Source organism: Panthera onca, chromosome A1 (assembly GCF_046562875.1).
Source record: "Panthera onca isolate mPanOnc1 chromosome A1, mPanOnc1 haplotype 2, whole genome shotgun sequence".
Lineage (NCBI taxonomy): Eukaryota > Metazoa > Chordata > Mammalia > Carnivora > Felidae > Panthera > Panthera onca.
Genome location: NC_138339.1, coordinates 11,872,043 through 11,888,137, shown reverse-complemented (window position 1 = coordinate 11,888,137; position 16,095 = coordinate 11,872,043). Strand labels below are relative to the sequence as shown.

Here is a 16,095-nt window from a genome sequence, read left to right as displayed (position 1 = left end):
ACGTTATTTTTGTTTTATACGTTAATTACATCTCAAAGAATTTTTTTAAATGAAAAGAAAACACTTTCGTATTTACCCACATATTTACCATTCCCTGTGTTCTTCATTTTCTTGTGTAGATCCCAGTTTTCATCCGGTTTTATTTTTCTTCTGCCTAAAGAATGTCCTTTAACATTACTTAGGGTAATGTTCAATTGCAAACTCTGTCAGCTTTTTTTACTGTTTATTTATTTTAAGAGAGAGAGAGAGAGGGAAACAGACTGAGTGGGGGAGGGACAGAGAGAGAGAATCCTAAGCAGGCTCTGTGCTGTCAGCTCAGAGCCCAACGTGTGGCTTCATCTCACTAACATGAAATCACGACCTGAGCTGAAATCAAGAGTTGGATGCTCAACTAACTGGGCTACCCAGGCGACCCATCTCAGCTTTTGTTTGTCTTAAAAAGGCTTTATTTCACCTTAAGTTGAAAATTTTATTTTATGTTACAGTTTTATTTATTAAATAATCTCTATAGCCCATGTGGGGATTGAACTCATGACCCCACAATCAAGACTCACATGCTCTTCTGATCGAGCCAGCCAGGCACCCCTTAAGTGGAAAAGAGATTTTTGCTGGATATAGAATTGTATGTTGACCATGTTTTATTTTTTTCATTCTGCAATTTAAAGATGCCATACCATGATCTTCTGACCTGCATCATTTCTGAGAAGAAATCTGCTTTCATTCTTTGTTCCTCGGTACATCATGTGCCTTCCTCTGGCTGATTTTAAGATTTTCCTCTTCATCACTGTTTTTCAACAATTTAATTATAATGTGCTTTGATATGATTTGTGTGTGTGTGTGTGTGTGTGTGTCCTCTTTGGGATTCATTAAGGTTTGTAGATCCATGGGTTCATAGTGTTTGTTAAATTTGGAATTTTTTCAGCCATTGTTTCTTCAGATATTTTTCTGTCCCTTTCTCCTCCCTACCACTAAATCACAGTGTTCTGGGATGTCAATTACACATACAATAAACCACCTGATATTATCCCCAGGTCACTGAGGCCTCATTTATTTTTTTTCCATCTTTTTTTCTCTGTTGCAGATTGAATTGTTTGTATTGCTACATCTTCAGGTTTGCTGATCCTTTCTTTTCCCATGTCTCAGATGCAGTTAATCTCATCCAGTGTATTTGTTTTCATTTCAAATATTTTAATTGTTATCTCTATAATTTCCATTTGGTTCCTTTTATATCTTCACAACTCCCTCCATTCTATTCATATTAAAGATCCATAAACATAGGGTATTTATAAAAGGTATTTCAAAGTTTTGTGTACTAATTTCACCATCTCTGTCATTGGTGGATCTTTTTCTATCGACTTTTTTTTTCCTCCTGGTTATGGGTCACATTTTCCTGATTCTTGGCATGTCCAGGAATTTTTTACTGGAGGCTGAATGTTGAGTTGTTAGGTTATCGAGTATGTGAACTTTGCTATCTTTCTTTGAAGAACATTGGCTTTGTTCTGAAAGAAAGTTATGCTATTGGAAGTTCAGATGGGTTTGATCTTTTCATGGCTTTTTAAAAAACTGTTACAGGGTAGGTCTGCAGTTGCCTCAATTCAGAGCTAGTTTAGCCCTAGTACTAAGGTGTGACCCTCTGGGTTTCTTGAATAGTCAATTTGGAAGCTGATTTTCTTGAAAGCATAATGCTGGAAGATCCCTGGCCTGACCTTGGGAAGAGATTCACAAAATCCTTTCTTCACTATGGCAAGCTTGAAACCAAAGCGTTCTGAGGAGGGAACATGGGATATGTGGTCGGCTGCAGGTGCACAGAAGAACCAAGCCAACGGCCGGATGCTGAGAAACATTTAGAATGCTCCCATAACGAAAAGTGGCTGTCAGGTACTCAATCATTAATCACAAGGACAGCAGTTCAGTGTGGTAATTGGTTCTCTCTGTATACAAGGATTTAATAGCTTTCTTGCCTGCCACATAGATGATGCTGACCCTCCCAGCCTCTGTTAGTAGACAATGGTACTAAAGATTGTGTTAATCTAACTGTGCGTCTCCTTAGGACCATCAGTCTACAAATAGGAACTTTGAGGCATTACAATTTTGAAAAGGTTGTCCCTCATCATGTGTCTTTGCTTACATTCCTAAACTATATAAACCTCTTTAAATGGTTTTATGTGGAGAGATTCTTTTCCAGTTAATATTTAAAGATGTTTATTTTGTTTCATCCACTTGAAAATGCCTTTGGTTACAACTCTTCATCACTGCCCCTTGTTCAACATAAGAACAGACATAAAAAAATGGAAGCTTCTCAATATGTGTGCCAGTTTAAATTTCCACCTGTGCCTAAGAGATCCTGGCATAGTCAAGACAGTTCTCTATCCTAGCAAGGTGCTGCCTGAGGCTTGTGATGTACATACAGCTGGGCAAAGCAAGGCTCTGTGTCCACCAGGGGCTTGAGCTCACGACCTCAAGATCAAGAGTTGCATGCTCTATGGACTGAGCCAGTCAGAATCATTTTCTACCCTGGTCTGCACCCTAGGAAATGGAGCCCAGGGCACTACTTTGTCCTTATTCTCTTGCCCTCTGGCTGCAGGTTGGGTTTAGCCAATGAGAGATGCCAGTAGGAGATGGAAGGGCAGGAGGAGAGATGACATTCTGGGATGTGTCTTCTCACTGTCCCCTTGCCTCTGCTCCTCCAGGACTACAGCTCCTGCTGGCCAGTCCCCTCTAACCCTGCAGCCCTCTCTGGGCTCCATTACCTTCATTTTCTCCCTCTGTCTTTTTGGCTGTGATGACAGTAACAGCTTCATGCCAGGGCTGGTTCCTGGGTGCCTCAGCAGCTTTTGTCGGTTCCCTTAACCTTACCGGCATCTCTGTAAACCATCCTTCACTAAATGGCTCTTCATTTGAACCATCAAGTGAATGCTGTTTCTTTCCAGGATTCTGACTAATACACACGTTAAGTGAAAAGAGAAGAATAAAAGCTTTGTATAGACCAAAACAAAACAAAATACCCCAAAACAAACAAACAAAAACACCTAAAACTGACATCGAAAGTCTCATTATCTGGGGGCGCCTGGGTGGCTCAGTTGGTTAAGTGTCCGACTTCAGCTCAGGTCGTGATCTCATGGTTCATGAGTTGGAGCCCCACATCAGGCTCTGCGCTGACAGCTCAGAGCCTGGAGCCTGCCTCGGATTCTGTGTGTGTGTCTCTCTCTCTCTGCTCCTCCCCTGCTCATGCTCTGTCTCTTCCAAAAATAAATAGATATTTAAAAGTTAAAAAAAAGAAAGTCTAATTATCCGGAGGTGGTTTAGGAATAAAGTAAGGAAGATGGTTTGGAATCATTTGAAACTATTCCACCATTTCTATTTTTTTGTTGTTTAATTTTTTTAATGTTTACTTATTTTTGAGGCAGAGACAGAGTGTGAATGGGGGAGGGGCAGAGAGAGAGAGGGAGACACAGAATCTGAAGCAGGCTCCAGGCTCTGACCTATCAGCACGGAGCCCGACGTGGGGCTCGAACTCGGGAACAGCGAGATCACGACCTAGACTGAAGTCGGATGCTTAACTGACTGAGCCACCCAGGCACCGCTATTTATTTTTCTTGAGCTGGAGTAACTGTGTGTACATAATAGGTAACTATGGGTATAGCACCATCAATATCTGTTTTATAAGGTACCAACTTCCAACTTCGTGGAAATTTACTACTCGTGGCACAAGGAGAACAACAAATTAAGGAAGTTGTCAAGGGACCTGGAGGAAGTAGACAAGGCTTCTTCCCACATGGGTATTCAACTTGGCGACTGAGGTCATTAGAATAAAGCTTTAAGTCTGACTACTTTTGTTACTATGGTTTTCTTAGCATTTGTAAGCACATTTATACATTCCATTAGGTCTCGATGATCATGAACTTGTAAGAAATATTTCCTCTTCCCTGTATTTATTTTCATTTTTTTAATTGAAGTATAGTTGACATACAGTGTTATGTTAGTTACAAGTGTAGACCATAGTGATTTCACAATTCTGCACATCACCCAGTGTTCACCGTGATACGTGCAGTTATCATCAGTCACCATACGTCAGTACAGTATTATTGGCTATAGAAAAATATGGACACTTCATGAATTTGCACATCATCCTCATGCAGGGGCCACACTAATCTTCTCTGTATCGTTCCAGTTTTCGTACATGTGCTTGCTGAAGCACATGCTTTCTTGCTTTCTTTCTTTTTTTTTTTTTTTTTTTAAGCCAAACATCCCTTGGCTTAGTTTAGCAGTATTGTTAACCTCTGAAATGTAGCTAAGCTTACTGTCCAACACAGATGGGTCCAGAAATAGATTTCGTGGGTTATCCATTTACAATACCAAACTATCCTTTCTGATATCCACTATGAGGTTCTCCAAAGAGTTCCCCTTATTCTTAATGTCTAGAAAACCACAAATACAATCTCATTAATGAGAACCACCGCCAGGTTTAAGCCTCTCAGGGCCTGGGTACTCTGTCTCCTAGCCCCAGACTGTGTCTTAACATACAGAATATCCTGTAGAAGTCATAATAGGAATAGGGGAAACGATATCTCATTACAGTAAACATAAAACTAACTTTTGATAGAGCTGTTAGGAATTCTGTGCATGAGGTCCCAGATAATCAGATTTGACCTTCATGTTTCTGTGTAAGAGCGGGGGAGCCAATTTCCACCGCCGTGGAAATTTACTACCCGTGGCACAAAGAGAACAACAAATTAAGGAAGTTGTCATGCAACCTGGAGGAAGTAGACAATGCCAAATCCAACCTTTGCAACATGAAGTTTGAGTACTGCAGCCAGAATGCATCACAGACCTAACCCACTGCAGACTAAAAGGTTTGCTGCAAATGCACCTACGTGAGGTTCAGAGGACCTGGGACCTGGAATCCACTTGACATCAAAACACTGCAGGAAAGCTCCCAGGACTCTGGTCTGCATTTTTTGTTAATGGGAATAACACTCACTCCTGGGGTTCTTTGGTTTTTGTTAAGTTTATTTATTTTGCAAGAGAGAGAGAGAGAGAGAGACAGCGAGCTCGTAAGTGGGGAAGGGGCAGAGAGAGAGAGAGAATCCCAAGCAGGCTCTGCACCATCAGCTCGGGGCGGGCGCTCAACCTCACAAACCATGCGATCATGACCTGAACCAAATTTCAAGAGGGTCGCTTATCCGATGGAGCCACCCCAGTGCCCTTGGTCTGCATTTTTAAAACACCACACGTGTAGCTGCTCAGCTAACTAAACAGATCAATAGAAACAAACCTTTGCAGGAGGGGGATTACTCTGGGCACCTGCAACTTTTTCTTCTTTTTATCTTCACCTGACCACTGAGAAAAGTACTTCAGGAGGGCAGCCTTGTGTGACAGTTACCCTGACACTCGGGTGCCAGCTGGCATTTGTCTCCGCTCATCTTCAGTGACTTCATTAATATTTTTATCAGGAGGATGTTCACTGATAAGAGTACTAACCTTAATTATATGCTAATCTGAACTAGATTCTTCTTCTTCCATCGTTGACGGTCACCCACGTGTGCACCTGAGCTGTGAAAAGCTCCACAAACAACAGATATGGTTCAAGGCACACGGGGCTCACACCCGCTTCCCAGAAATTTTGAATCTGTGCTGCCGACACACTGGCCTCACGCCCTGGCCACAGATGATTGGATAGAGTGGGCCATGTGGTTCAAGGGCCATGGGTCGGCTGAGCCAACCAGATTCTACTTCCTGGGGATTTGAACTGGTGGACTCAGATGCAGCTTGCCTCAGTGGTGGGAGCAGCCAAATGTGCCAGGAGGACGAAGAGGGGGAGCCGGAGGTAGAGAGAGACCAAGAGCGGTACGGAGAAAGAGATCGTGAGCCACGAGGCCAGAGCTCATCTGAACTGTGAGACCCACAGCCGGAAACCTTAATTCTTGGCTCTTCTGGGCCCAGGCAACTGCCAAGGGAACTGGATGTACTTCCTGCCCTGTTGCTCTGTGGGATTCTCGCTCTCAGACTCACTTAAGTGCTTTTCTGTCATCACAACCCAAACTGCTTGGACAGAACCCAAAGCAGGTTAGGAACCTCCTATTTCTTGCATTCCCGACCAGGCTGACTTAGGCTCAGGCGATATTTCCTACTAATCGTAAAACAGCCACTTAAGCCGCTAACCATTTCTCATTCGCAATAAAACCCACAGAGAACTGGAATTCATGGATTTTCCAAAGCTCTTCCTTAGTGCAGCAGTTTAGCTCAGGGCCTCTCTTTGGCCCACCACATAGGAATCCTGCAAATGCTAAGCAGAGCGGTGGTCGTGTGCAGCTCTGAAGACCGTCAGGAGCCAAGGGGAGATGAGTACCTGGGTCTTACAGCCTGGTGGAAAACCTGTTATTTAAGTACGCCCTCCTACCTCACTTGCCACCGGGAGGTATTTTCCTCTGTGCTGGTGATAAGCCTCTAGGCCTTCACTTTTCCTGATTTCAGCTGCGCACGGTGGGTGAGTCCTGCTTCTGACTTTGACAAATATCTGAGATGCACTCAAGTGTTCCTGCCATGGGTGTGCAGGTGCGGGCCGCCCGAGCCCTTGCTTTCTTTTAGCCACACCGCCCTGACCCTACATCGCTGTCTCCACCCTGGGGCCTCCAAGGAGGCTCTCAGAGCCCGGGCTGAGGTCAGGCCTCTTTCACAGGCATGGAACCAGGCACATGTGCTCCCCTGACATCTCAAGGTTCGGTTCATTCTTAGAAGTCCGTGACCCCACTTCATAACGTCCTTCCACGAGCCATATTTACTTAAGAACCTGTTTCTGGGTGAGGCCGCTGTCCTTGGTTAATTTTAACCTCACTAGAGACAGAATGTTAGCAAGACTTGGTTTGACCTCTCATGTCTACCGTGGCCGTTCCATAGGTCACTGTGACTTGGTGGCTACGTCAGGGTGTCATTGACTTCAGGAAGCTTCCCTCCCCAGGACATCTGAAAACGTGCTCTCTCTAAGTTCCGGATCAATAAAAAGAAACCGCAGGGGGAAATAATCCCACTTTGCTTCTTAGCTGTACTTGGCTCTCATTATCAACTTGCAACTTGGAATTTACTTGATATCTGTATGAGCTCTGTTCCACTCACAATGATACGAGACCCATATCCTTCCCCACCGGAGCTTGAAATCCAGTAAAGAAATAAAGTGTTGTGATAAAGATGGACCAGTAACAGCAAAAACCCCACAAAACAACAACAACAACAAAACGCACCGCTCTAGGCAAAATCCCAAGCCCCTACATAAATAGCGTCAGAATCTCTTGATTCTTTCTTGCAATCCCTGTTTCCGTGCTACTGGGTGTGCTCTATAGGCCCGTGTCACATTGTGAACCCTTTGTTGTCCGTCTGTCTGCGGTAACATGTACAGAAAGGGAGAGGAAGCGTTTGGAAACTTTTACAGCAACTAGATCTCAAGGTAACATTTTTACTGTGCTTTACAGAGATGCCACGTTGCAAAGGATTGGAAACTTTAAGAAGCTGTGCCTCTCTGTGAATCGTTTTACAAGCACCATTCTGCCACGGTTTTCAAAGGGAAGAGGCCACGTTCCTTCCTGCTCTAAAAAGAAAGCCGTGCGGTGTTTCCTTTTCTTGTACAGCGCAAGATGTATTTTCATAGCTGTTTGCTCTTGTAAAGACATACAGGAGGGACAGCCGAAAATGCAACTACTAAATATCACGGGTCCCACGAGCAGATTCAAGTGTTCCGTTATTACCTTGTGAAATATAAACCAGGTGGAAACATTAATTTCTCATGTACCTACCACTGACTAATGCATTAAACATAGATCACACACTCACCAGTGCTGAGTTTTTCTTTTCATCTCTCCAGCATGTTGAATTATAGCTAAAGTGGGGGGAGGGAGGGCGCCTGGGTGGCCCAGTTGGTGAAGCATCCTACTGAGGCTCAGTTCATGATCTCACAGTTTGTGAGTTTGAGCCCTGCATTGGGCTCTCTGCTGTCGCACAGAGCCTGCTTCGGATCCTCTGTCCCCACTCTGTCTGCCCCTCCGCTGCTCTCTCTCCCTTGAACATAAATATTAAAAAATAAAATAAAACAAATTATAGCTAAAGGCCACTTCTGCTAAGAAAGATGTATTTATCTTTCCTATTTAACTACAATAATATGAATATTTTATAAAAAACGCCATTTTCACCATCAGCGCATCTTTGCTCCTTTTTTTATGTACAGGAGTCTGAAAGTTCCAGAACACTGAAGCAACTTTCCGGGTCTTTGTTCCCGCTGTTGATCATTTTGCACCAGCTGCTTCTCTTTCCCTGGCCCCAGGGGCCTTTCCATGAAGCTCAGTTCAGCAGAGAAGCCAGCACCCAAAGGAAATTCACACACACGCTGACAGGTACTTGAAGCGCTTCCCAAGCTGTTTCCCGGATTTTGGCCTTGGGGATGGCAGTGATAACAAGAATTGGGGCCAGGAAAGTCTCAGGCTTTTGCGTCTGTCCTGATAAATGTGTTGATCGATGGTAAGGTGCAATGGAGTAAAGCTATACAGTGTCCATGAAGCAGCTTAGCATTACTGACCTCGTTCTGTCTTTTCAGACTTGAGGGTGAAGAGAATAAAACTGTAAAATGCTGTGCTTATACCTGGTTTTAACACCCAACCTCTATTTGGTTCCAACCTCTATTTGGTTCCATCCATGTAAGGCTTTATAAATTAGGAACAAAAAAAAAATTCTTTGCTTACGAATAAGCTATTTAAGTGGGGAAAAAAAAAAACCTCACATTTCTGTACGTAGGAATGCTTTTTGGGACACATTGCCGGTTTAAATAAGCTACCTGTGCAGATGGGTTTTACAACCCAACCCATCTGGACTAAGCCGGAAATACTTAAAGCAAGCATTTTTTTCAGTTTACAGAAATCCTCTTGACTAAGTTTTCCAAGAATCATCGCAAGGGACACTGACGGAAACAAAGGGACTTAAAGATCAGCCTAAGCCCTGATGACACTGATAATGAGGACCAATTGTTCATTATATACAGCAAGTTGGGCTTGATGTTATTTATTTATTTGTTATTTATTTATTTATTAAAAAGTAATCTTTATGCCCAACATGGGGCTTTGAACTCATGACCCCGACATCAAGGGTCACGTGCCCTATCGACTGAGCCAGCCAGGCGCCACCCAGAAAGTTGGTTGTTTTTTTTTTTTTTTAATTTTTTTTTAACGTTTATTTATTTTTGAGACAGAGAGAGACAGAGCATGAACAGGGGAGGGGCAGAGTGAGAGGCAGACACAGAATCCGAAACAGGCTCCAGGCTCTGAGCTGTCAGCCCAGAGCCGGACGCGGGGCTCGAACTCACGGACCGCGAGATCATGACCTGAGCCGAAGTCGGCCGCCCAACCGACCGAGCCACCCAGGCGCCCCGAAAGTTGGTTTTTAAACAGAGAGTAGTCTTTTTCCAGAGACACCAGCCAGCATTAAACTTTCACTCCCACGCACGCTTCACCCACTTGGGCTGGCTTTGCCCCGCACTTGTTCCGACAGACCCCTCAACTCCTCAAACACAGTCTACGACTTTCGAGTGCAGTCACACAGCACATACCTCTGGCTGTTCTACAGAGCACTTTGGCCTAGGGGATGTTGGATACGGGAGTGAGTGGTTTTCCATTACTTACAAACCCTGTTGATATTAAACCCAAACAGAATCCAGATATGCTTTCGTTTTCTCGCCCTACAGGATAGGACGGGATTAAAACTAAAATGAATTAACAGAAGACCCAACCATTTTGAACAAGTGACATAAAAGTGATTGTACAATTTGGACCCACTTAATTTTGTGTCTGACTGTAAGACAGTCATTATGATGAAAACAGGACTTTTCTCTATAGAGAAAAGTGTACACAAATATGGTCAGTACTGAGGTAAACAATAGTCAACCTAATGACAGGTAACCCAATAGACTGTTAATGTTTTAGATCCGTAAAAATATATGTTGTTAGTTTTACATTTTACACAGTAACCAGTCTTAAGCAGTGGAAGCACATTCCTGTAAAAGCAACCGTACCCCCTTAGGAACTTGCTATTTAAGTGAAAACTAACACTAATTCTGAATTAGTCATTTCTTTATTCACATTTGTATAGGTTTCCACATATGAGGTTAGCTGTCAGTCTAAAACTTTACCTTCTTTAATGTGGTACTCAGAACTTAGCATTTTTTTCCTCCACAAGATTAGCTTCGACAGAAATAAAATGGTCTTTCTTTGATCTCACTAAAATATGAGAAAATCATCTGATCTAGAATAACAATTATTTTCATGCAAAATTCATTTGAGCAGGCAAGTCCTTGGAAAATTAACGTAAATGTCCCCTGATTCGGGCTCTTCTTCTCTCCTGGAGGCCAGGCAGATTCTACACTGGCTTGTCTGGGTCTCTTTCCCATACATAGAGAAGGCCCTACGGCTTCCTCCATGGGCGGAAAGGACTTTGGTTCAAGACTGTGATGGCCCACGTTCAAGAAACTCAAGTCGTCACGGTGGCCTGAATTGTACACAACTGATACAGTTCTTTGGGGACCTTTTAAATGGTGTGTGTTCCTAGGATGAAACCAGAAGCCCCCTGTTATTATTTCTTCACTTTGGAGATGAAGTAGAACAGGATTTGCCTGATCCATTTGGTCACCCAAACCTCCCTTGCATTGGACTTCTGCATGGAAGTCTGGAGAAAATACTGAGGTTAGAAGGCCATGATATAAAGAATGTGTAAAGTCAAAGAAGTCCAAGTACCAGGTGGGGGAATGAAACCTGCCCCTCTATCAGAAAGTCCATCTTGACGATAAAAAGTGTTCTGGGGACAGATGGTGGTGACGGTTGCACAACAGTGTGATGTCCTTAATGCCACTGAAGTATACATTTGAAGGTGGTTAAGGGGCACCTGGGTGGCTCAGTCAGTTAAGCGTCTTGACTTTGGCTCAGGTCATGATCTTGGGGCTCTTGAGCTCAAGTCCCGCATCGGGCTCTGTGCTGACAGCTCGGAGCCTGGAGCCTGCTTCGGATTCTGTGTCTCCCTCTCTCTCTGCCCGCCCCCTGCTTGCTCTCTGTCTCTTAAAAATGAATAAACGTTAAAAAAATTTTTTTTAAAGATGGTTAAAATGGTAAATTTTGCCACAGTAAGAAAGTACATCTTGCCACAATAAGAAAGTCAGTCTTGTACTACTATGCATATGACCCCTCAGTATGGACACATATGGCCAAAATTTAAGAGAAACATATTCTTAAGTCAGAAAGGGACAAGGGCGTATGTTTGCATTTTTGCTATAATCTTATCATTAAAACATGTGAGGTTAGAAAGACATTAAATGTTGGCATCATATAGGAAATTCACCTCCAGGTTCTTGTTGGCATTTAAAAGTGGTGGTAATTTATATGCAGTTCCCTCTAATTCATGTGTTATTCATTACACAACTGAATTAAAAATAAAACAAAACTGGAAACACCCAATACCTCCTCTCAAATTCTTGACTCAGTGCCTTCTGCAAACGTGGCAACTATTTAAAGGTCTTTACTTTTTACTTTCTTTGTACTGGGATGCCCCTTTTCCACAATTTGGTCTTGCCCCATCCTGCCCTGCCCCCCAACACAAGGTTAAGGATAAACATAATTGATTAGTATGTCACAGAGCTTTGGGCTGCTAATCCCTGGGAAAAAGTTCTTCCTTTCAATCCTGGACTGGTGTGGAAATCATAACACTGAGTAAGGAGATGCCAGGTGAGTGGTAAGGTACAAACGCCGGGTAGGTGCCTGGACAGCTCAACTGGAACCAAAGTCTAGAACAGACATGCCACGAGTATCAGTCACAGTGACCTGCTACAGGCTGTCACTGTAGCTGCCTATGAACACAAAGGGCAGGGTCCATTTTCTCATGGTCACAGTAATGTATCATGGGAAGAACTTTCAATGGGGTCAGTTAAATGACAGGAGTTATGCAAAACCATAGACACTTCCAAGCAGGAACGTGCTAGAAAGATCAATGAAGAACTCCCGTTGAAAACAAAAAGGACTCTTGTTTCGTGTGGCTATCAGGGTGACACAAAGCCCCTTGGTCTGAGCTAATTGCTTTCCAACTCTTCTACCAGGAAACTAACTGAGAGCAGGCACAGCACAGTGTGCATTAGACGTCTGGCTTGAGTAGTACACACGAGTGATTATCCCCAGGACAAAAGATCTGGATGTTGTTTTCATCTGCCACAGCAATTAATTTTATTTCTACTAGCACAGCAGTATGAACATGGGAGAAAACATTAGCATCAAAAACACTAAGTCGCTCTTAGAAAGGATTTGTAACTTTGAAGTAGCAGACCATTAGGCAAGATTTTAAAAGCTATTTTGTATTTATTGAAGTTCAAAAACAGCCTAGCAAAGTACCTTCAAAATAAAGATGACCAAAATAAACTAGAAAAGTATTTCCAAAATAAAGATGACCAAAAATTCGTTAGCTCGAGCGTATTAGTTGTCAGTTGCTGCTCTAACCTAACACATTACCATAAACTTAGTGACTTAAACAACACAAGCGTATTATCTTACAGTTCTGCAGGTTAGAGATCCAACACGGGTTCCGTCCCACTGGGCTAAAACCAAGGTGTGGGCAGGGCCACGTTCCTTTCTGGGGGCCTTGGGGAAGACTCTGTTCTCTTCCCTTTTCACCTTCAGAGACCATCCACATTCCATGGGTCATGGCTCCTTCCACCATCTTCAGAGCCAGAAATAATGCGTCTCTCTCTCTCTCTCTCTCTGTTCTGTTATTTTACATTTTCCTCTGATCCTGACCGTCTCCCAATTCCTCTTCTCCCCTCTTAAGGACCCTTGGGATTACACTGGGCCCACCTGGAGAACCCAGAACAACCTCCCAGGTCAGATTAGTACCTTCATCCCACCTGCAATCTTCTTCTTCTTTGCCATCTAACCCAACGTATTCCCAGGTCCCGGGGATTTGGACACAGGCATGGTGATCGGGGGGTGGCATTATTTTATCTACCACACGTTAAATACACAGGTAAATACACATTAGATACACCACAGTTTAGTATTTTGTAATAGTTCAATAGTTGTCATTCAGTTACCTTAATCTACAGAATTAATCTTTTTTATCATAAAACATATTCAACTGGCCAGATGCAACAGTAACAAAAAAGTGTAAAGTGATATAAAACAAATTGTACAAGATTACAAAGTAGTGATGATTTGTGTGTGTGTGTTCATATATGTATATATAAAACTATACAATGTATATACATGTGTATGTGTGTGTGTGCGTGTGTGTGTACACATACCCCATACACATAGTTTTACAGTTAATTAAGTGGTTCTAGAAAATCAATATACCATAAAGATTCCTGGGAAAGTAATGCTTATAAAATAAGGCCACGTTTATAAAGATCTCAAATCAGTCAAAGACAAGGTTCCTAATGAGAACATCCAGGTTACAGACAAATTCGTTCCTGGTTAGTCCTTTCCCCTTCTCCTCTCGCTTTTTTTCCTGTTGTACTGCCCAGATTTCCTTTCCCGGTGCCCTTAAAGGCCTGTGGCATGTGAAATGACTAGAGCCCGTGTGAACAAGGTCAAACCACCAAACACAAATAGGCCGGTTTGGAGGAAGTCACTGGAAAACAAAAGCATGCCATCCGTGCACCTCTGTGTCCAGGGCACCTGCAGCTCCGGAGAAGAAGGTCCCGCCCCTTTCAATGGTCGCAACACCAGCTTTGGTTCTCCAACTGGATTTTGCTTGAACGTGTGACCGCTGTGAACGGCGAGGGCCAGTGCCCAGCCCACGCCAGACTTAAAAGACAGGAATGTGGTAGTGGCGGTCATTCTCCGTCAGCAGGGAGATCTCGGGCCACTCCCTGAACGGCAAGTCTGGGTAGCAGACCTCAAAGTCTCTGGAGTTAAACTTGAACAGTCTGAACACTTTTATCTTTATTTCAAGGGAGTGTCCAAGAATAAACATATCGATCTGGAGAAGAGACGAGAGAGAGGTCACAAACACACATTTCCAATTTCCCGCCCCCACCAGGGGAGGGAGCGTGTTCTCCTGAAGCTTAGGAAGCAGTGCCCTTGTTTACAGACCCACACATGAACCACCGAAAGGCCAGCGTCAGGAACAAATGCCCACGATGCGGAAGGCAGGGGACAAGCAGAGGAACATCTCTGTAGACTAGCATGAAGTTACAGGGGTAAAAAAAAAAAAAAAAAAAAAAAACTAATAAAAAGTAAAGGATGCTCACGGTTAATATCACACTGTTTTCCAACTAGTTTTAGATAAATTTTGGTAAGAAAATGGCAGGCAATTTTGCACACCACCTAAGAGAGCAAAGCAAAACAAAAGAAAACCTCTTTTCTATGGGAATGAAAAAGTCTTATCTGGATTTTAAAGTTTTCAATGATTTCTTTTTTTTTAACTTAAAGTTTATGTATTAGTTTTAATCATCTCTACACCCAACATGGGACTTGAACTCACGACCCGGAGATCAAGAGTCGTATGCTCTTCCAACTGAGGCAGCCGGGCGCCCCTAGAATTTCTCAATAGTGTCTATTTATCTGCACTAAGGAACCAAATGCTTTCCCAAACATTATCTCCTTCTCCGGCTGGACTTTCTCTCGGTTAAACTCTGCTGTGGGAGAACTGCCACCATCTGAGAAGCAGAGTGAAAGCTCAGAAGGGCCTCCAGCACCGCTCAGTGGCCACGGGGCTTGACAGACACACGGCAAACTGCACGGAGCAGTGAGGTTTTTACTCTTCTTTTCCTCCTTTCAGGGGCAACAACATCAAGCCACTACTTCGCCGCAGGTGGGTTTATCACCGCTGAAAGTAAACTCCACACACCTGTGTGTTTAGGCACTGCCATAGGGTCCTGAACACATTCTTCTGCCCCAATTACCTGCTCCAGTCCACATGTGTCGCCCACAGAATTCAGGTGGTTCATCATGAAGCTCAAAGGGTCAGAGGATGTTTCCCGGGAAAACAGGAGCCGAAAAAGACTGGGAATGACTTTCTTAGTCTTCATTTGCTCATAAACTTCAGTGACTTGATAGAGCATGATGAACTTTAAAGCTTCGTAAAGTTTATATTCCAGAATCGCATCAGAAAAGAGGATGTTGCACATACTTCCTCTCTTGTGATAATCTTTAATTCCACTAAATTCGGTCCACTGGAAACACAGACGTGAGAGTGAGATTTACAGGGTAGGGGTGAATACCGACAGCATGGCATAGTTTTAAAGTACGTATAAAAATAAACCAAAGATTAACAGAGGGGACCTTTAACTTTTCATTTTTGACCCTGATTTTTTTTTAAAAAAATTTAATGTTTATTTACTTCCGAGAGAGAGAGTGAGAGAGAGCGTGAGCGGGGGAAGGCCGGAGAGAGAGGGAGACACAGAATCCAAAGCAGGCTCCAGGCTCCGCGCTGTCGTAGGGCTCGAACTCACAAACCACGAGATCATGAGCTGAAGTCGGACGTTCAACCGACTGAGCCACCAGGCGCCCCCGACCCGGATTTTTTTAACCACAAGTATATATTACTTTTATAATAACAAACTAGATTAAATATTTCTTTCAAAAAAGCACCACCGATTAGGTAAAAAACCAAGCAAGTCAGTTTCCTAAGACAGCTTAATACAGCTGGGTCGCACGGCAGATATTCCAGAGACGAACAGTAATAACTGGTATTCTTTCCCGCTCACCATGTGCCAAGCACAGTTTAAAGCCACACATATTAACTTATTCAATCCTCACAATAACAGTACAAGGGACACAATATTCACATATCGGTTTTACTCATCAAAAAACCACAGCACAGAAATTTTACGGTATTTACCGGGGAGGGTTCATTTCGACAATTCCAAATCTGTGTCTATTAAAAGGCAGGAAAACTCTTAGTTCAAATGACAGCGTCTGTGGTGTCCCCAAGTTATGAATGGGGCACATTCCAGAAGTGCATTTCTGAATGCCCTGTCTGGACCTTGCACCACATCTCTCTGGGAAGGACGAAGGTACGGGACTGTTAAGGTTTCCTGGCCAGCCCACAAAGGCCTCCTGAACCCATAAGGGGCCTAATTAT

General features: G+C 43.3%; 1 protein-coding gene and 1 non-coding gene across 5 annotated transcripts in view; both read right to left on the bottom strand.

The window, feature by feature from the left end:
- Window positions 1-4,094: 4,094 nt before the first annotated feature.
- LOC132682512 (U6 spliceosomal RNA) lies at window positions 4,095-4,198 on the bottom strand. Its single transcript, XR_014135342.1, has one exon. It is a non-coding gene; the product is annotated as a U6 spliceosomal RNA (small nuclear RNA).
- An 8,026-nt stretch (window positions 4,199-12,224) lies between these two features.
- The window catches only part of OTULINL (OTU deubiquitinase with linear linkage specificity like), a 34,938-nt gene continuing 31,067 nt past the window's right edge, over window positions 12,225-16,095 (bottom strand). For 3 of the 4 annotated variants that reach the window (XM_060634374.3, XM_060634371.3, XM_060634373.3), the window contains 2 exons: window positions 14,915-15,184; window positions 12,225-13,989 (listed from right to left, as the gene is read on the bottom strand). In XM_060634374.3, coding sequence (XP_060490357.1) covers window positions 13,816-13,989; window positions 14,915-15,184 — 444 coding nt within the window. In that variant the 3' untranslated portion in view covers window positions 12,225-13,815. Of the gene's footprint in view, window positions 14,184-14,914; window positions 15,185-16,095 lie in introns of all 4 variants that reach the window. The other variant, XM_060634372.3, reaches the window with a different exon arrangement.